The sequence below is a fragment of the Dromaius novaehollandiae genome, chromosome 3 (genome assembly GCF_036370855.1).
Source record: "Dromaius novaehollandiae isolate bDroNov1 chromosome 3, bDroNov1.hap1, whole genome shotgun sequence".
Taxonomy (NCBI): Eukaryota; Metazoa; Chordata; class Aves; order Casuariiformes; family Dromaiidae; genus Dromaius; species Dromaius novaehollandiae.
Window position 1 is genome coordinate 78121389 of NC_088100.1, and position 21612 is coordinate 78143000.

General features: G+C 43.4%; 1 protein-coding gene across 2 annotated transcripts in view; it reads right to left on the reverse strand.

The window, feature by feature from the left end:
• The window catches only part of PDE10A (phosphodiesterase 10A), a 200923-nt gene extending 179738 nt beyond the window's left edge, over positions 1–21185 (reverse strand). The window contains exon 1 of one of the 2 annotated variants that reach the window (XM_064509225.1): positions 20965–21185. In XM_064509225.1, coding sequence (XP_064365295.1) covers positions 20965–20992 — 28 coding nt within the window. In that variant the 5' untranslated portion in view covers positions 20993–21185. Of the gene's footprint in view, positions 1–18757; positions 19590–20964 lie in introns of those variants that run through there. The other variant, XM_026109843.2, reaches the window with a different exon arrangement.
• Between the last annotated feature and the right edge of the window lie 427 nt (positions 21186–21612).

Here is a 21612-nt window from a genome sequence, read left to right on the forward strand (position 1 = left end):
ACCTATTTTTGTTTTGTTGGGATTTTTTAGTGCTCTTCTTTTGCCAGAAAATTCCTTACTGCCCCTTCCATTTCTTGATGTCCCAACTGTCTTTTCATCTGTGTTTGTTTTCTGATTGGCAAGGAAACGATGAAATTCTATCTTGTTTCTTTTATATGCCTTCTTGCTCTCTTCCATTTTCCTCCTATTAACACACCCTGTGCACATTAATCTTTCAAAATAGACTTAGCAATAGAATCTACCAGTACTTTATGCTGCCAGCATTAGTCAAAGGCAATGAACAGTTAGACAGCTACTTATAACAGTCACGGAATTCTAACTGCTAGATGTACATTGCTGTTATTTCTCAAAAGATTAGAGGTATCTATAAAACTACCAATCTCACTCACTTTGTGGCTGCTTTCACGTGGTAAAGATGTAAAGAACACAGGGGTAGGGTGATGGGTCTTTCAGAGAAAAGTCCCTTGTGAAGTGGAGCTGTGATGGGATAAAATAAATAGATAAGCATGTCAAAACCCTCTTCCTGAAGATACTGTGACTACCAAGATGTTGTGGAAGGAATTAATTAACAAAACTTACAGGAGGTTTTGGAAGACAGAAAAACACACTGGAAGCTCTCTCACCCTTGCTGCAGCTAGCCCTAGTAGGGGAGCCAGAGCCATGATCTCATAGCACCAGGAATCCCACTCTGTATTTTAGGATGATTTGAATAGATCACTTTTTGTTGTAAAATACTGTTACCAGCACTTGCTAGTGCTCTCTGCTGCCTTTCTGAGCTTCCACCAGTTGCCCAGCTTCTACACAAGTGATACATTTGATAAGGATGAAGAACTAGTACAGAAAATACATTTACCATAGTCCTAAGTCTAAGCTATGCAGAACGCAAAAATAACATGTAAGCATGCAGAAGGGAACTGGTGAATAAGGGGTAACTACAACAACTCTGGTGGTTTAACAACAGTATTTAAAAGCCGTATTTCCCTCCCTCCTTTTGACTGTTAAATCAGTCAGATGAAGTGCTGCTTCATTTGCCCAGCACAGCACTCCACTTGGAAATGCCACTGCACTGAAAAACAATTGGTGTCTACATGCAGTCAGGGTAATAACACAGGAGATACTGTCGGACGGTAAACTAGTTTGCAATCGTATTTTGGACTCCAATCTCCCATCCATAACCAATGGCACTGTTTCCCTGCCATAGCCTCAGAAACATCAACTAACATTTCTTTTCACAAAGCCTGCTGATTTTCAAAGATGCCACAAGTCCATCTGCCAAGTGATAAAAAGAATAAAACAAACAAACAAAATTGGGGAAATTAAGTTGAATTCAAGTTAAATTTAACAAAATCCTAGTGTGCACTATTACTCTGAGTTGAGCTGAAAGCATAAGGAGTCTTAAATATGCTCTAAACCAGATACTCATTTCCTGAACTGTGGCCACTTCTTGCTTTTCACTTTCAAGACAGAAAAATGCAGTTAGAATAGTGAACTAAAACATACTCAGAAATCGAATGCTCCGCTTTGGGCAGTCCTACTGTACTTGTTTTAAATCTGAAATGAAATTAAGTTTTATGGTAAGATTTCTCTTCCCCAAATTGTTATCCTGGCAGCTTTTCTTTCCTCTGTATGTGTGTGTGAGGGAGTTTTGACGGTCTGCTTCCACGAAGTCCTATAAAAAATTATGTTGACAGATTTTTAGCCCCGAACATTGCACAACTGGCTGAAGGGCAAGCAGGGAGTTGCCCGTCTTCAGCATCAGATCAGAAGAGCCATCTCTGCTCCAACAGTCCAACTGCTACAATATCACCATTGTCCTCAACTCTTTTTTAATACTTGTCACAAACACAGGGGAAATAAAAAGCCTGCTTTAAGTCCAAAACATAGCTTAGGAATCAGAACAGCACCTCTAATGTATTTATGACTGCTGCCCATTTTTACAACAGCTACTTAATGCTTTGTTCTCCTAAAAATGGCTGTAAAAACATCACAACCCTTGTTATTAAAAAAAAAAAAAAAAAAAAAAAAAAAAAAAAAAAAAGACCTCCGCCCCTTATCTGTGGGCTGCCAGGGAATGAAAGGCCCCATTTCATCATGGTGGGGGGAGGGAGATTGAGGGAAAGGTGCTTTCCAATTCTAGTGGACACATACATAAGGAGAAATTAGCAGCACAGCTGTGTAAATGCTCATTAGAAAAACCCATCAGCACTTCTAATGCCCTCCTTTCCCTCAATTTCAAGTTTCTTTATTAACATGAAAGGTAGCTCGCGCTCTTCAGCTTGTGCCAATTTATGATTTTACAGAAAGGCCATGTGAAAAACTTGGTGGCTTAATATAATTTAAGCGACAAAAAAAAAGGAATAAGATGATGACAGTGGTTTTAGATGAGACTGCTATGAACTGGAAACTGAGCACACCAATGTCCGAAAACAAGCTGTAATTAAGAACAAAATTTTCACCAGCTTAACATGCCTTATTCTCTAGTTCAGACCTCCTGATGATGTCCTTTCAAGTTCATTTTCCTGAAATCTGAAACTAAACCAGTCTTCGTTTAATTCACAAAGCATTAAGAGGAACATCACCCTAGTTAAAAAAAAAAAAAATCCATTTGAATATCAATGCGCCATTCTTATCTCTGCATCCAGCTGTTATTTAGAGTTTTAATGGGATTTGAGCTGCATATACATCTTTGGCTTGGAAAAATGAATAGACGTGAAATGACCATAAACAGAATAGATATCTTCAAGCTGTTACAAAAACATGCTTATTTGTTTTATATAACAGAATCATTTTATCCTACTGCTTTTAAACCACTTCAAGTTTTCTCCAGCAAGATTTATGCAGAGTTAACTATATAAAAACCTGACCATCAGGCCTTTTACCCTAAGGGGCACAGAAAGAAGAACTGCCTGTCTAGTTACCCTTCCCATCAAGGCTACTGGAAGGTTCATTCAGATCATGCGTCATACAAACAGCACAAGCAATTACCAATAACACAAAGAACTACCATTATTTTTTTAATAATGGAGAACCACTGGAGAGCCATTATAACCAATAAGAGGGGAGTGGGACTTTTGAGAGAAGTCATTTTTGCTCCCATATCTGCATGTATAAGTAAATGAAAACCTTTAGGTAAATGTCTAAAAAATAAGTTCCAAAGAAAAACATCATGTAGGTCTTGCTGAATTCTGAAAACATCTTTGCAAAGTGCGTGTATGAAGTAGGGACTTTTCTGCTTTGCATTTTTTATTGGCTGCATGGATTCCTTAACCCTATCCTACCATTGGCTAAGATACAGCGAAAAAGTTACTGAGTACCAAACCTGTCTTCTGCTTTGCTCCTACAATCCCCATGGAAATTAAACAGGAATAGGTAAGGGAAGAACTTTCCTCTGTACTGTCCTTAAGGACTTTCTGGTTACAAATTCATTACACATAATTACTCACTCCATAAAATATCAGTGAGGTAAGTCTCCATGCACTGTATTCTGACAACTGTGACCAGAGAAAAACATTTGGATATCCCAAGCATTCAGGCCAACTACTGGTACAACATGGAGCTCACGTTCTTTCACCTCTCAGCATGACTGACTTTTTCTGAAGCCAATTCAGAGAAAGGCACCTGAAACAATTAGCAGGAAACTCATCGTCTTCCAGAGGCCAAAACCAAATTTCGAAACAATGCACTGAGCACTTTTGTTTTGAATCATTGATTCAAATTCACAGCAGTTCTCCAAGTGATGAAGTGCAGTGTGTTCCTATTTCAGACTAAGTGACTTTTTGAACAAAACAGTTAAAAAAAAAAAATCCAACTGATTTGGCTTAAACACATATGGATGCAGCAGATGGGATCAAGGTGATACTGTCTCAGCTTAATGCATTTTAGTTTCCAAGATGGACTGAGAGGAAACATAGCAACTCCATCAGACAGCGTATGACTTGGCAATAAATATTTTTCATCTGATGCATGTTAATTCTTTAAAGAATTTTTCTAAATTCATGTAGTTTTATACATTTAGCACCTCTTGTTGACTCAATTATGGTGATTCCCTTTCTCAGCATAGTCTACAAAGGATAAAAAAATAGAAGTTCTGTTGAACTCAAACTTGGCTGCAACATATTTCAAAATAAAACCCTCTTCACAGTTTTGTAAAATACTCTTCATGAATAAAAACTTTCCACATTGCTACGAGGGACTGATGGCAGCAAATCAGATTCACAAAGCACAAACAGCCAGTACAACTAAAAGATCAAAGGATGGGAGCAAATATCATGGCAACTGAAGTCAGTGACAAACCTTGCATTAAACTGAGTAGAACTGCAATTTTGTTCCGTTTCCAGGGAACACAAATGCATTACATCAGTTGAGCTGCACTTCCCAAAACAACTGAATTGCAGGAGTCCCTTGGTAAATTACACTTGAGTAAGGAGCTACTGAAAACAGCATGGACCTCTTACTCCAAAGCCGTGCACATTTATCTCCTACATAAAAGAAAATTTGGGGAATCCAAAGATACCATAGCTGTCATTAATGTGACCTCAGAGCTACTGGGAGAACTAATAAAGATGCGACATGTGCACACACACAAAAAACACAACAATCCACACCACCACCACCACACACACTCTGTAAGGTCACTGGAACCTTTTTTCCAAGGATTTTATTCCATCAGATACATCAAATAAGACATATTTAATTGTCTTATTGGCTTGTCAGCTACAAAATTTGCCCCTACAAATATATGTTGAACTAATGACTAATTTTGATCATATCTGAGTGAAGATTTGATACATGCATCAAACGACTTCATGAAAATCATAAGGTAGGAAAAGGAGAGACAGAAATGAGTGGCTGCAGAAAAAGATCAAAAGACCACATCCTACCCATGTTATCAGATAGCAGGGACTCCACAGAGCACGGAGGCTGGGCAGAGAGAAAAGGGTGGAGGCAGTGAAGAGAGAAGGAAAAGCTCCAGGAACATCCTGACTTCAAAGATCCAATCCACACTGAATTGCTTGAGTTTTGGAGGTTAGTGGTCTTTGCCTTACTTAACTTGTACTGCTTTGTCACAAGTGCAGAGATGAGCAGATTCTGAGTGTTTATGCAGAAAAACTACAGAAGCTAAGTAGCTGAAAATGTGATGATGTATAAAATAGAAGGACAGCAGTGCTTAGGGGATGCCCAGATTATATCGCTGCGCCAACAAAAGAGAGCATTATGGCAGTAAGATATCAGTATTTGTATTTTAGTGTTTTACCCAAACAATTCATAGAATACACACGTAATTGTTTTCTTTCAAAACAGCATTACCAAACAAGTGGGATAGAAATAAACTGACTAAAAAAGTCTCCCAAAACTGAATTCAAAGGTTCACTGATCTGTGCATCAGCTGTTATTTGAGGTGATAAAACTGAAAGCTGTAACCTTCACATACAAAATTTCACAGCCAAACAATATAAAAGGTAAACATCACTAAGTAAAGAACCATGTATAATTGTTAGCAGTAAAATACAGGAGTGACTGCTATTCATAACATAAATGTCAGTGCATATGCTTAAAAGGAACATAGGAACAACAGAAACATAGGAACAACATCCACCATATAGACTGAAGATACATTACTTTCTTCATAATCACTGTTCAATTTTAAACATGCTCATCCATTTCTCCTCACTCTCCCCCCTTTCCTGATACTCCCTAAAAAACAAGAAATAACCATTTTAACTTTCAAGAACTCTTAAGTTTCTTAAACAGTTTCACAAAGATTTCCAAAGATGCAGGACTGAATTATGAAAACATCTATGAAAACCATCATGTTACAGAGCTGAATACTGTTCTCCCATAGCACAGCTTAACATTTCGCTCCTTAAGCAACAGCACTGACTACAGCACAACTTCCCATGGTCAGAACATACCAGCAAACACAGGAGGAAGGATCTATGGTCTGAAATTTAAAGCACATGGCAGTGTTGCTTTTGTAGCTGAACTCTTATTAAAAGCTGAAGCAAACAGAAAAAAGTTGAAGACTAGTCTGCTGCAAATTCTAATGCTTCATATAGGTGTGGCAGAAAATGGTAACTGTCCAGAAAACTAGGAATTGAAGATACAGTCTAGAAGCATTTGAAGAGTATCCTTTTTTTTTTCTCGTTTTTCCTTTTCATCTTTTTTCTCCCCCCACTAACGCTGTGGTAAACTTGTTATCTTTATTGTTCCTGCTATTTCTCAACAAATATAATGCTATTTACTAAAACAGTGATTCTTTCTCTCAATGAAGATTTGTTTATCTAAGAAAAACAGCAACAGCAGAAGTAGGCCTAATCAAAATTGATCATTACCTCATTTCACAGCTCTAACACAAGCACATTTAAACTGGATTCACCACTGGCCTTCAAGAGAATGATGTAGTGTATGTTTTTCATTCGAAGTCGCTAGATTCCCAGTGTCTGGGACCCGATTATGGAAAATGAGAAGCACAACAGCAAATGAAGTCACTGGAAGCTATGGAAACATTTCTCTTTGAATCATTAAGGCAATGTGGTCTCACAGAGGGATCCCAGGTTTAGAAGTCAGCTCTTGAATTCTAAGTCTGGTTCTGCCGTTGATCTACTCAGTAGCCACTCTTCTAATCTCGGTTGCTTCTCCAAATGAAAAAACAAAGATGACAGAGGTCGCAAGTTGTCTGGGTGTTAGGGAAACCTGATCAACTCCTAGGTTTGTTTAGAGGACTAGTCAGTGCTCATCTAGTACCTTGCAGAGAGAAAAAAAATTTTTAATGTTTCAGCTTACCTCCAACAACTGGCATACCCAAAATTAGTGACTATTCTTTTGCACTTCTGTCTTAATTCTCTTCACATTCTTCAGTAATATGCAGAGTCCACTACTGCCCCAGAGTCCAGTAAAAATTAATGCCCATGAAAGCTAAATGCAACCACAAGAAGTAAATAAAATAGAAAAGCCCATAAAACAGCTAGTAATTTCATGTTGTGTGTAAGGTCTATACTGTAGAATTGAAAGGACTCAGGTCTTGTCAGGGGAGAGGAAAAAAAAAGATACTAAGTAACATTTCCTACCATCAACAACTGGTACCTTCTATACTGGGTAAAGTACTGGGCAAATGAAGCAAAAGTTCCATGGGGGGAAAAAAAAAAAAAGACTATTAACTGAGCATCCAACTAGAGACTTCCATAATGCTGACATCCAAGATGGCAAAATCTAAGTTACGAAAGTAATGCTATATCCTTTCTCTGAAGGAGACTACCACCTTAAATGTTTTAAAAATACACTTCCGAATTATTTTCCTCAAGATTATCCATACTTTAAGGCACACATCCTCTCCCTTCTTAAGCCTGCTCTGTTTTAATTCAGAGCAGGTCCTCAATTTAATTCACCACGTGGCCACAAGACTCTGCCTGCACAGGGGAGGAGGACACATGTATAGGAAAGAGTAACCTTACGGAAGAAGAATGAGGCCTTTTTTTTGGAGTGTTAGTTTATGTCAACTTAAAGTGCTTGCCTGACTCCACAGTGACCTTATTCAGGAAGTTAAGTGGCAGAAAACTTACCCTACACCAAAAAGCCAGCAGGTTTGCTACCATGTCAGCTCACTGAAACAGCTTGCTTTGGGGTCAGACATGTTTCAGCACTAACAGAGAGAAAGGGAAAGGAAGCAAGTAGTAGCAGCAGTTTAAGCCCTCGTTGCTCCTAGCAGGCTCTCGCAACCTGCTTCAAGCTTACCAGCTCCAGAACAGGACCCAAGGTCACTTTTGCAGTCTGTTCATCAATTACTGCAATTTACAGCTCACTAAATTAGTAGAAATTCACCTTCACATGCATCATATGTTCGGAAGCCAAACAATGTGCTTGAGCCTTTCTTCTGCTATCTCTGCTAAGCTGGTAAGGACTTCGAGCAGAGAACTGTAGGTTAGGTATCTCAGCAGTCAGTGGTAAATCTGCTAGAGTTCATTTCTCAGAGTTTTAAAGCCTACCAACACAATATTGGTTTAAACTAATATAAACATTTTTACATAGACTTTCAGATCAGTTTGACAACTCAGTTCCAAGTTCCAAACTGAAGCCTAGCACAAGGCAGTTCCGCAGTTAAACAAACCTTATGCCGCATTCCACTTACCAGTTTAAGGATTTCTTCTCAGCATCACCCAAAATAATTGGGTAACTGATCTCACATTATCTTTTCAATTATGATAGAGATAACAGATTTTAACTTCCTTACCATTCCTCCTTTCAGCAGCTCCATAAGCATTATTAAAACTGTTTTCAAACAAGAAAAACAAAAACCTCCTTTTACAAGTGCTTGGAAAAAAATGTTTCTTGGCACTACAGAATGGCAAGTTGCTTTGATTCAAGCACAAGGTTGTTAAAACAAGATGTTGCAAAGTGCTAAGAGAGTGGTTCAACATTTCAAAGAGAACGTATATATAGCTGAATGAACCAAAACAAATAAAAAGTTAGTCTTGCAGCCAAATCAGAAGCTACCAACTGCAACATCACCTTGTTAACAAGCATCAAGACTTGTCATGGACTAGTAAGAGGACATCCTGCCCATTTCAGCAAAGTAACACATTGACATCAGCTGTATTCACAATACATCCAGGGCTAGAGCCATCTGAGACAATTCATGTTAATAGACATGGAAAAGGGACGTACCACCTATACTGAGCCAGATTTATGCTTTAATAAATGGTCAGGAAAAAAAAGGAACAAGGTGGACAAGTTATTAAATTACAAATCAAGCTTAAAATAAAACACTGGATAGAACAGTAAAACTTTCAGAGTGACCTAGTAAAATAATGGTAAAAGACCGGGCCAGCTGGCATACACAAGGGAACGTTAAATAGAAGTTAGCCAGTCAATATTAAACCACAAAAACTGAAGAAATACATGGAAAGGTTATCTTTATGTACATTCATAAATTATATGAAATTCACTAGGCACTCTTTATATTGTTATTAAAAAGAAGATAGTTAAGCAGAACAAAAAGGTTTGTGACATTAAAGATAACCCTCATACTTAAAAAAGCCCAAACCTTACAGTTCAGTGAAAGGATTTCTTCAGAATTTGACAATTTACTGAGTTGTATTTACATAGCAAGTCTCTCATCTATCCCAAGAAGAAATGTTTTAGAGTTTATAAATAGCTTTCTCTAAAAGGATAAACATTTTCTTCCGCTTTTATCACATTCCTTTCAGCAATAAAAATGTTCAATTTCTCTTACTATTTCAACTTTTTTCTTCTATTTCTGAATCCTACCCCTTCAGTACTACTGCCATGGTTGCATCGGCCATCATCATTTTTCTTCAACATAAAGTACATGCCATCTACACACACACTTCATTCATACTTGTCAAGAAGTTTTGTTTTCCCTTTCCCCTATGAACATTCATTTACAAATTTCCAGCCACAGCTTTGAAGAAGCCTTCCAGAGCAGCGAGTTGAGGAAACACAGACAAGCTAAATACTTGCCCATAGTCAGGCAGCAAGCCACGTTTCCCAGCAATGGTCCCCTATTCACCGGACACATCTTTCATTCAGGAATTTGTAGAACCTGTGGTTCAGGCTGCAGGAGCCAAGATTTTGGTCCACAGAAACAAGGTCTGCCCTCGTGCCACAAGTGGTAGAAAGATTTCTCTGCTGCTCCATACGGCTATGTCCCTATACTAGCAAATAAAACAGAACAGAGCCTGTTCTCCAGCCACAAAACGCAGCAGCATTATGCAGCCTGTGTCCATATAGCTAAACTCTTCCCCTGACAAGACATGGGAAGAGACAAGCATCATTCCCCACTGCATTTTGGGAACAGTTCCTGGCCTTCGTTTTCTCCCAACCCAAATGCATGCAGTATTTAAGAGAGTATTAGTTAGGTATTGGTAAGAATTGGACAGGGAGCACACTAAAAATTAAGCAATATGGACAAATACAAGGCTAGAGCTTGAGTCCACATCCTATCTGTGTTTAGTTGACAAGTATAAACACAGCATATAGCTCCAATGAAAGCCCAAAAAAGGTCTGAAAGAAACAGGCAATCTACAAGCACATTCCTACCCACAAACAGCCTATGAAAGTTCCTACAACATGCCAGATTATCCTGTTCTCTGTACCACAAGAACGAAGCCAGCAGTTGCACGCGGAATGCACTGTTCTATAAACACTGGAGACTGCGAGTCGCCCATACTCTCTGGCCTTTTGAAAGCACTTCTTAAGAGGACATCTCTAAGCCCAAGAGCCTCCCGCATTCATAATCATGAACTGAAGGCCATAGAGGCACATTCCAAGACACAAGACTTCTGAGAAAGGAGCTTCCCAAGGGTAGGTGTCTCAGGAGTCTTTACTGGTGAAAACTGAAGTCTGAAGAAACAGGAACAGTGAGACATACCCACGCAAAATCAATCTGCTCCCAAGCACGAGACACACAGGAGCTTAGCATGATGAAACCCAAGCATAATGGCTAAGGCAGTGCCTGTTTTGAGAACAGATTACTTCAGTTTCCTGTTACATCAAACAGTAACTTTCATCAGTCCTACGTTTGCTTAAAAGAAAAAAAAAATCCTACTGACATCACACTTAGGGCTGGGCAGACAGTGGCAGGTTGGGAAATACAATGAGTCACTGCAAACACAGAGCACATAGGAAGGGTTTTCAAACTGCTGTGCAAAGTTTAGTCTTACAAAGAAGAGACAATACAGGCAAAGTGAACTACACCAGAACTAGAGTAACAGCAACACACAGACCAAACAAAACATCTGGGGAAAATAAAAGCATTGTAAAAAAGGACAGGGAGAGAGGCAGGCACACTGTGGGAAGGGACAAAATCCACACAGAATTCAGCAGTCAAGAAGGAAACATCAACTAAAATAAGCTGATGGGTGGACAAGGAGGAAATAATATTAAGCAGAGAAACAGATAAGACCGAAAGAGAAAGAAAGCGATGCAAAGACAAAGCACAGACAATAGGGCTACGCTCCAAAAGAGAATTCACTCAGGAAAAGTTTCCAAGGTATCTGTATATGCACAAAAGAAACAAAACATAAATAAAACAAAAAGTGTTAAGTAAAAGAATGCTTTATCATAAGCTTAACCGAAATGTGTTAGGAAAAAAAAATTATTAGTGAAGTAAAAACTAAGGCATGTAACTTTTTAGAAAAAGCCAATCAAAAGAGAGAATAGTAGCCTTACCTAGTCTGTAAGTAAATAAAACGAGACACTATTGAAGAAATACAATGCACAAACAAAGCTTAGACAGTGAAGAAAACTGGAAAGGAACGAACAGGACAAACACTTAGTCATCGTAAATCAGGCATCTTATTCTCTGAGCCAGAGTACCCCAGTGTTGCAGAAATGCTACTAAAATATCTAGGACAAAGCAAGTGGTATTTTTCCTGCCAATTATGAAATTTCCCCACAGGGTGAAACAAAACAAACTATACTATAAAAGGGACGAAGCAATGCTTGTCAGTAGCCAGAAATGTCTGCTGTTTCAGGGACATAACTCAGGATGGATCAGAAGTATAAGTAAAGATGCAAGGGTTTTGTACAACATCACTAGAACTTGGGATCCAGAAGTTTTCTTTCCTTTAAGAACTATTCATGGCTTGACATTAGGGGATTCTTTCGACGCAAGTGGAAGGGTAAGAGGAAGGAAGAATGTTGGAATTATTAACAGCTGAATAAACTTTGTTAAGTACAGCTAAACTGCATAGGAATCTGGTGATGATGCAAAAGCAAGGAATCAGATCAATAAGCACTAACAAAAACATTAAATCTTCACAGTTTCCAGCAGGAAGGTGGATTAACTGGTCTCAAATTCTGACAATCTCCTCTTTGGGTCCCAACATCAAAGAACATTGAGATTACTACTGCTGCTGCTATGTTGGCTTTTTTTATTATTGTTTTAATTAGAAACCACTTGAAGTAAGTATCAGTTCTGTAAAACAACAGACTGAGTAATATCCAAAAGCCTTATCTTTCGGTATTTGAGCCAGAACTACTTTAGAAAGCCTCCAAATGATACAGAGCCCCCAATTCTAGTCCTACAGAGCTGCAAGATTTGGCATCTCTTAGCAGTTTTGCATTTTATAGTTAAAAATGCCACTCACACAGACCAAAATTTGCTATTGATGCATTTTCCAAATATGAAATTTAGAAACAAAGTAAAAAATACTATAATTTCTGTTTCCCTAATGCAACCTATGACAAGAGGCTTAGGGTCTGAGAATTTAGAAATCTCTCAGTGGTGTAAATTACTGGGAAGATATGTAAGGCCAGCTTAATTCCATAATAAAGGAGTTCCTTGTTAATATGTAAATACCATTTTTTGAACTAATATAAAGTATTCATACATCTTTCAAGGCTTTTTAACTAAGAACACAATTAACTTGCATACTTCTAAGTCGGAAAAAAAGTGTTCTCAGTGCATACCAAAAATAAAGATTAATCAAATTGTCATAAGAATTCAGAACTTGCTAACCTGAGTGTCCTTCTTCCCCTACAAAAATATCATGAGCATTTTGGACTGTTCATTTTTCAATAAAATCAAGATTGTGAATCCATACCTGCCTTTTGAACTCCTACTGTCTATTCAAGCATACAACAGATCAATACATTAACTCTGGTGTAGCAGAAGCCAAACTCTCCTATAAATATCAGTAAAGCTTGTTCTTCCCTTACTAATTATGACACCCTGACAAAAAGTGATGATGAAACAAGGAAAAATATGCCACTTTCTCAAACGCTTTAAAAAAAGGGGAGGGAAAGGGGAGGGACAAGTGACAAAAAGACTTAAACAAAAATAAAAACAAAAAAAACTCCCAGGATGAGAATCCTGTTTCCTCATCTTGCAACTAATTAGAAGGAAAAAAAAAATCATTTAATGGAAGAGGTCAAAGCTGAGGCTTGATTCAACTTTCAGTTTCCACACTCAACCATATCAGCTTGTCACATCCCACAAGATAAGCAAGACTGAGTTCTGAGAGCCTGCAGATAGTGAAAGAACAACAAAGTTCTGCAAGAAGCTGCCTGTCAATCAGTAGGTGGCACTCTTCAAGTTCTGACAGGATAAAACCAAGTAACAGCACAAGTGAGGACGCATTACACAGTGAAGACTGGATTTTTGGGAGAGATATTAAAAAGCAGTATTGAACTATTTTAGCTGTAACTGACACCCATGGGGGAATGCAATGGCTGCATTTCAACCACATATAAAACAATCCTTGTACCTAATCTCAAGTTTCTAATTACTGTTATTGAGTGACATAAACATTTAGGATGAACATTACAGTATACTAGCATACTAAAACCAGTACCTTGTGAAACTGTTACATCTGCACGGAATGTTTTGACTTGAGTCTTCATAATTAAATATAAGGCTGCACTCACTATGCAGTGACTGATAAAAAGATATTATTTTAACAAAACAAAGTCAACTTAGATTTTGTCACAGCCATTGTTCAAAGCTAGACTGCAAATTTGTTACAACAAATGGAATATATGACTGAACATTTGGGAACAATATATGAATTGCTACTTTTGTGATATTTACTGGTGAATAGGCAGCCCATACACCAAAAGATTCATCGACTGCTTTTAGAGTTCAAATCAATACAAGATATTACAAAAATGAAAACATCATTCCATAGCACAGATATAAAATTATCTATCCTTGCAAATAGTGTTTCTTCATTTAATAAATACAGACTTGTCTGTATTTTAGAGATTCGAATCAATACAAATTACTGCCAAACTGATAAAACAGTAGAAGAACAGATCTGGTAGCAGAGTTTGAATATAGGTACTTGCAACTAAAACAACCAGCAGAGGGAGTATAAAAGCAAAATATAAAAACTCCAAACAGCCCTTTCTCTTTTTAATTTTTTTAAATCCACAATCTTACATTTCCTTTAAAATGATTGTAACTGTGCAAAAAGTACGAATTCTAAAATATGAAAAAATATCCATTTAAGTATTAAATATGACTAGAAACTATAATACTTTTCTTAAATAGTACTAGTAAATTAGTAAATTTACCTCACACTAGCCCCACCAAACTGAAATCCCATGATTTTAATCACAGTGAAGACTAACATTGATCAACAAGCTACATAAGCCATTTCCAAGTTATAAACCCTCCCCCACACACACAGTCTCATACTTATTTTATGAATCGAAAACTAAATTTATGTTTCTAAGTATCATCTACTTGTATTAGGATAAGATCTTAAAACCAAACAGTAGCACATAGATTTGTACAATCTATGATTTAAAAGTGAGTAAGCCAAGTAGTTACCCTAGGTCCTTAGTGCAGATGAGCGTTTGTATGACTATTTCAAAATCAAGTCACTAAGTCACGTATATGCAGAAATAAACACCCATCTTCACTCTCAAGTTTTCCACCAGATCGGACATTAACAGGGGTGATTGGAGACATCAGCCTTGTTCCAAAATCTTAAATGAACAGCCATCCTACTCTAAAAAGTGAAGACCACCATCATCCAACTCCGGTAACTCAGGTATGTTATTCCACTGACCATCAGCTGTATGCTCTGTGCATAACCATTTCTTCCACAGTGCATCTTTAACAAGGAACAAGCCTCCTGAGAGTTAACTCAGAAGGATTTACCTGCTTTCTCAAGGTCTGTGAGTTCTACGCACCCTGCAAGACATCAGGCAAACACGGAAAACAGCTGAGAAGTCAAAGGGACGGAGGATTATTTATTTCAAATGTAAACTGCACGCTTTATAGACTACAGTTTGCAAAAACACCTAAGTTAGATAAATGCATAGTCTTTCAATGTTAACCCTCACATCCACAGTTTCCATTCCCCTGGTTTTCAGTTGTGTTTATTTGTCCTTTTTCTTCTTTCTTCCCACTTAAAGCAGCAGTGCTTCAGAGCGGGATACATGCTGCTACCTGTACATTCATGCAAAGTCTGGCATTACAAAGTACCAGTCCTGATGGAGGCCACTGAATGACATCATGTACCACTGCAAATATACACTGCTTTAGGGACAATTTTCCTTCTCTAATCAGTGCAGAGCCAGAATCCCCGGGGGTGAAACCCAGGGACTATTCTGTTTTCCACATCAGCAACCAAATTTTAAGGAAGAATTATTTACAAAAGCAAATTCTGCCCACCTTTACACATGAGATTCGCTGCTGAAGATCAGAATTTGGCTTACAAAATCCTGATTACAGGTAAAGAATACACAAACCAGGAGTAAGAGGGTTAAATCAAGATTAACTTGTCAGTTAGCCCAGCTAACAGGAACACTTTTAGCTTTATTTAAACTTAAAAATTGCCACTTTTCCCTAAAACTACAGATCCCCCCTACATAGACTCTTCCTTAGAGTTTTACGCAGTCTTAAAGTCTGTCACATTTAAGTGCAAGATAAACTTGCTGCATCACAAAGAAAAGCAGACAAAACATGATTTTATGTAAAATTATCAATTTTCCCAGAAGTACAAGCCCCCATCCTGTAAAATACTCATACCTGTGAGTAGACTCAAGGGACACAGATGAAATATGCTACACACCTGCAACTTGAGAGACCTTGCTTGTAGAACAAATGCAGGATGCTCTCGTGAAGATAAGACATCTCACAAAAACCTGGAATGCCTGGCAACTTGCAGTATCCCAAATATGGTAGAAACGCACTGGAGAATTGATCCAGGACTATAGACATGTTTCCTCAACACATTATTTTGCACCAAATTACACATTTAAAAAATTAGGAACATCCACATGCACAAGGTCTAGATAAAATTCTGCAGTCCAGTCCAGTGCTTTATTCAGAATTGTAAGAAAAATCAAAAACAGTCAGCTATGGCGCAAACCGAATATTGCAGAATCTGAAATTTTAACAACAACAATAATCTTCTAAGAAAAGCTGGAGAGCCTGACTGGATTGCATGCAAGTAGGAAAAGGTCCAGACAAGAACGAATAATACATCTCCAGCAATTCCACTGCTTTCCAGTCTTGAAGACTCTGTTAGGTCACTTAAGTCTTCCCTTCAAAAAAAAACCAAAAAAAAAAACCAAAAAAAAACACCTCATCCCTCTTCCCTGCAGAACTCACCACTTCCCCTGTAAAAATATTTAGACCTTTTTGTCCCCAAAGTCTAATGGTATATGTATGGATACGTATATGATTTAGAACCTGAAATACCATTTGATAAGTAGTAAGAGCTACGAGACACAGCACATTATCTGCATTATTCTACATGATCTCACCCTCTTCAAAGCAATAATAGTCTTCCTGTTGTACTGTAACCAGTATTGTGTACAGTATTCCAAACATGGTCCAACAAGTGCTCTTTGCAATAGCTGCACTGTAACTGAATAGTATCTTGTTTGACTTCCCTCCACTCCACCTCTTTTTTCAGGCTGGTTTCCTAAGGAAATCAGACTTATGCAATCACTTGGAGGGTGTACACATATGTATGTATGCATGCTCTCATGTGAATCTCTGTGGGCCTGACCTTACTAATACCTCTTCAGCCCCTTGGCCAGTTTCAATCACATTTGATACAGGATTAGAAATCTCAGACATTTAAGTTCTTGAAAGTTTCATGAGACAGGCAGCAGAGGACAGAAAAGTGGCTCCACAGAGAGAGAGGCATGCCTTATTAGAGATGTCAGTAAGCTCACAGGGAAAAGAGCTGTTCTGTCCCTTTCCTGCCTGCAGGAAAATCTTCAGTCAGAGGTCACTATCAGTCAAACACAAGCAAGTTTCTCCTGTTCAAGTGTTCATAAAATTGCTTAAGTTGAAGCCACTATTCTTTCAAAACAGTGTGTGTACAGAGCTGATGTTTTCCATGCGTTCTTTTTCTTGGTCTAGACTGCCCTACATGACACGTTCTTTGGCTCTGTCCCTTACTCCCAAGTCTACTTACTTTAAAACATCGGAGTTGTACTACATCCACGACTAGCGTTCTACACCTCTCAAATGCAGAGGAAAAAACTGTAAGAGCTTAAGAATCCCTTGAGGCCCTAAAAACTAAACATGTATGTGGCATAATTAGCTATTAAAGAAAGTTTCAAAAAGACAATGCTTTAAATATAAAACTATCTTTCTAGACCTCTCCAATATAACAGAATACAACCACACTTGTAGGCTATTACACTTAAAAAAGCTGTAAGGCATTTAGACAAATACAGGTTTCTGCTGATATCTCTACAACTTTCATGTCCCCTCAAAATACATACATGCATGCATGCATGAACTAAACTCTATTTACCTGTATCCAAAAAGCCATAAAAGTGAACATACACCAAGAGATTAAAATGCAAGCTGAGAGACACTTTAAGGGATAAACCTATGATTTAAGAAAGTATCACACAAAACCCCCCAACCAACCACAGCTGTTCAAAGTCATCCTAAACATCAAAACATTAGGCAAAAAAACCAAAACGTTCTTGATTAATTAGAGCTATTTCAACCCAAATATGCTCACCGCTTTGAAATTCATTAATCCCAAGACTAAACTAGGTAGCAGCAAGTTCTCTGGCGTATGCGGTGGAGTGCCGGCGATGAGGGGCTCCCGGCAGGGCACGGCCAGCCTGGCCCCGAGCGGGTTTCGGCCCAAAGCCCCAGCTGCTCCGGGGACACGGCCGCGCCGCCCGGGCGGCCCCGGCGGCGCAGGGCGCCCACCCGCCGAGGCGCAGTTTATCAATGAAACGCCTCGGAAACGTGAACGCCGGCGGCTCGGCGCGGCAGCGACGCAGGCAGGCACGAGGCCGGCCCAGGACGAGCCCCAAGGGGCAGCCGGCCGCGCCGCTGCGAACGAGGAGCTTCTGCAATGCGAAACCCTCCTCCCCTTTCACGACCGCCGCCTCGGCGGCTCGGGCCGGCCGGCGGCTGCCCCGCTCACGGCGAGGAGGAGGAAGGGCCCCGCATAGGCACTTACCGAGCCGTCCCCGGAGGCGCGCAGCCTCCTGTTCTCGCCTTCCGACCACCTCCTGACACCGGGTCAACGCACCGCCCGCCCTCAGGCTTGCTGCGAGTTTCCGAGGGTTTCGCCGGAGCGGAAGGCGCTCGCTGCTAAGTGCCCGTTATTGAACGCGTCAATGCCCCATTTATCCCGGCTTCCCCGCCACTCGGTCACTTATTCCCATTACAGCACCAGCCCCCAATAGCAAGAAGCACATGTTTCCTCTTTGGCTTGTCGTCCGCTCTGCAATGAAGCCACGGCCAGAAGGAGACACTCAATGCCAAAGCCGGATCAAAACCACTGAATTTGCACGCATGTGGCAGATCTGACAGGAGATGCAGAAAGCAGCAATATATGCCACCCTTTTCCGTCCTCATCTGCTTCTTTTCTGTCGGCTGCCGATACCATAATGCTTCCATATCGCTACTTCACGTAAGTAGAGGGAAAAGTCTCCGTTCCCCTACATATCATTCCCGATCGAATTAAGCATGCACCAAGTAAAAAGCTAATACACACATACACCGAGTTACGTCTGATCCCAAAACGATGCAGAAATCCCCGATGCATTAACAGGCAGCTCCCACAAAGAGCACTCAGTTACATCCAACATCCCCTTTGTCCGTGCATCCTCGACACACACCCAGCCGCTCCTCCATGCGTCCACGCACGCCCCACGCACACCACACCTTTGTGTCTTCGCCTCCCCCCGCTCACAAAGAAATGCCCTATCCTCACCGCATGGACCCAGCCTCGGACACAGCCCTTCACCGCCCGAGACATGCGCGACCCGCCGTCGGGCACAGCGCTCCGGTACCTACTTGTGCTCAAGAAACAGTCTGTAAACCTCCTAAAGCAGCTTGCAGAATTAGATCCATCTTCCATGTCTGGCCCTAGGAGCAGGGGAGACGAGAAGGAGAAGGCGCCTCTCTGCCGCTGCTGCAGCCTAGGAGTCCTGCTCCTGACGGGTCCGTCGCCTCCTTGGATCCCGTCGCCGCGGGCTGCTGCTGCTGCAGCACCGAGGGAATTGCAGGACCACAGGCGAGAGGCGGCCGGGGAAAGGAGGAGCCGAGACTGGTGCTGCCGGGGGCCGCCGGCTGTGGAACGGAGCAGCAAGCCCTGGATGGAGGAAGAACAGAACAGTCTCCTCCTGCCGCTGCCGCCTGGATGGGCGATCAAGTGAGCTGCTGCTGCTGCTCCGCCAACATCTCTTCCTCCTCCTCCTCCTCCTCCCCTCCCTTGGAGACTTGCGAGGTTAAAGAAAGACGAGGAGGGGAAACGAGGAGGCGGCGGCAAGAAGTAAAAAGAAGATGGAGAAACGGAGGAAAAGGAGGGGATTGGAGCGAGGAAAGGAGCCGCTGCCGCTCTGGGGACGATGCTGGCGGAGGCGGCGGAGGAGGCTGTCCCTGCAGCGCGGCTCCTGCTGCTGGTGGTTGTTAGGAGGAGAGAGAGGGAGCTGCAGGCAGCCGAGCCGCCTCCAGGAGCGGGGGGAGGAGGAGGAGACCCGCCGCTGCCTCCACCTCCGCCACTCTGGCCAGGGGAGTGGAGCGGGCGGCTGTCGGAGCCGGGCTTTTCCCCTGCTGCTGCAGCCAGGGGGGCCGGAGGGCGGGATAAGATCCGCTTCTCCGGGTTGGACATGCTTCCGCTCTTCCCTCCCTTTCGCGACAGTTTAAGGCAGGACGCCTAGGAGAGATACCAGAGCAAAGAGAAAGGGAAAGCCAAGAGAGAGCGCAACCAGAGGCAACCGCGGCTCGGTCCTTCGTTCCCTCCGGCAACCCCCGAACAGTATTTCCTCCGCACCCCGGCTCCCCTCCCTCACAAAGTCTTCACATTTCCGTTCCCCCTTTAGGCTAGAGGGGGACGCGGCGCCGCTGACCGCGAAGCGGTTCCGATCCCCTTTTAAAGTCCGCTTTTCCTCATGCTCCCACCTCGCATTCAGAACAAGAAAACGGCAACAATATGTATTTTCTTCTATGCAATGCAAATATTGCCCTGTATGTGTGTGCGCGTCTGCAAAGAGGCAGATAAAATCACTGCAGTGCTGCTTCCAATACCAACCCCAGCCGCCAGAAAACGCCCACTGGCGGAGCAATCGCTTCCCAAGCTGCCTCCCTTCCTCTCATTACCAGCCACACACACAGGAGCTACCGCACAGTGGCTACCTCAGGGAAACGCGGAGAGCGCGAGCGCCACAAGACGAAAAAGATCCTCCCTATGCGGCCTCATTATTTTAAACAGATATTTCCAGCCTCTGAGATCAAAAGGCAGACGCCCTGCGGCGGCGGGGATGAAGGCGCTAAGGAGCCGACCCTTAGCTTCGGTGAAGCATCGCACCCCCTTGCTACACCAACATGCAGACGGTCCCTCACACATAGCGTTCCGCATCGCACGTGCTTGTTTCACACACGACCCCCCACCTCCCCTCCCGGTTTTTACTAGGCACACACCAACCTACCGCTCACCCCCAAGCACCAGCCCTCCAAGCCATGCAGTCCTCCGAGGGGCTGCGTCAGGCCCCGGCCTCAGGTGCGGCGGGGCGCGTCACACCCGCGCCGACTCCGGCTCTGCCGCCGGCTCCGCTCCGCGTTCACAGGCGGCGCCACTCACAAGCGCGGCCGACGAGCCGCACGCCCGCGTTTGCGGCGGGGCCCGAGGGCTCCCGCCGCGCGGCCGAGTCCCCAGGACTGCGCAGCCCTCTCGGGCGTCCCGCCGACGCGCCGCAGCAGCTGGCGCTCAGGCGGTGCCCGGCGGCCCGCGACCCCGCTCCGCAGGGGCCGCCCGCCAGCCCGGGCGCAGCCCGCCGGGGCCGGGGGCACGGCGCCTCGGCGGGGCTCAGCGGGGCTGCCCCCGAGGAAACGCCCGCCCAGGGCCACATCGGGAGGGAGCTGGACACGGAGCGGGGCCGAGGACCTCGCTGGCAGCCCCCACGCCCCTTATTTCGTTTTCGCCTTGAACTCGCTCTGCCCTCGGCGCCAGCCGCCGCCGACAGGCGGGAGGCGAGGGCGAAGCGCGTCCCGCCGCAGCCTACCTCTAGCAAAAGGGAAGGACGCCAGCATCGCCAGCCAGCGGGGGGCTGCGGCCGGTCCGGCCCTTCCCGCCACCGCCCCTGGCCGCGGCGCTTCGCTCGCACCGAGCCGAGGTGCCGGCCCGGGGGGAGCCGAGGGTACGCCTGCGCACCGGCCGAACGCGGCCGTTGAGGAGCCGTTGCCCCGCGCGAACCGGGCAGTCTAACGGAACCCAACGGCCGCCGCGCAAGCAGCCGCGCCCGCCACCTCGCTGCCGCCGGGCAGCCGCGCTCCGGGCGCGCTCGCCGCTCTCCCCCACGGAGCGGCCGGCGCTCCCGAGCCCGCTTCTCCCCTGGGCTCGCAGGTCCGGCCGACGCGGCTCTTCCTTCGGCGAAACCGGCCGCTCGTCCCCTGGCCCGAGGCCGTGCAGGGCCCGGCGCTCACCTGGCCGGGCCCTCCCTGCCCTCCGCCAAATGGCGGCGGCCCAGCAGCGGGAGCCCCGCGCGCAGCCCCTGCTTGGGCTGCGCCCCCCGGTCCCGCGGGGCAGGACAGGGCAGCACGGCTGCCACACGCCAGCGAGCCTCGGCGGCGCGGTCTCCCCCTGCCCGCCCGGGCGGAGGAAACGTCCCGAGGCGAGGACGGGGCGAAGGCGGGGCGGGCGGCACCGCTGC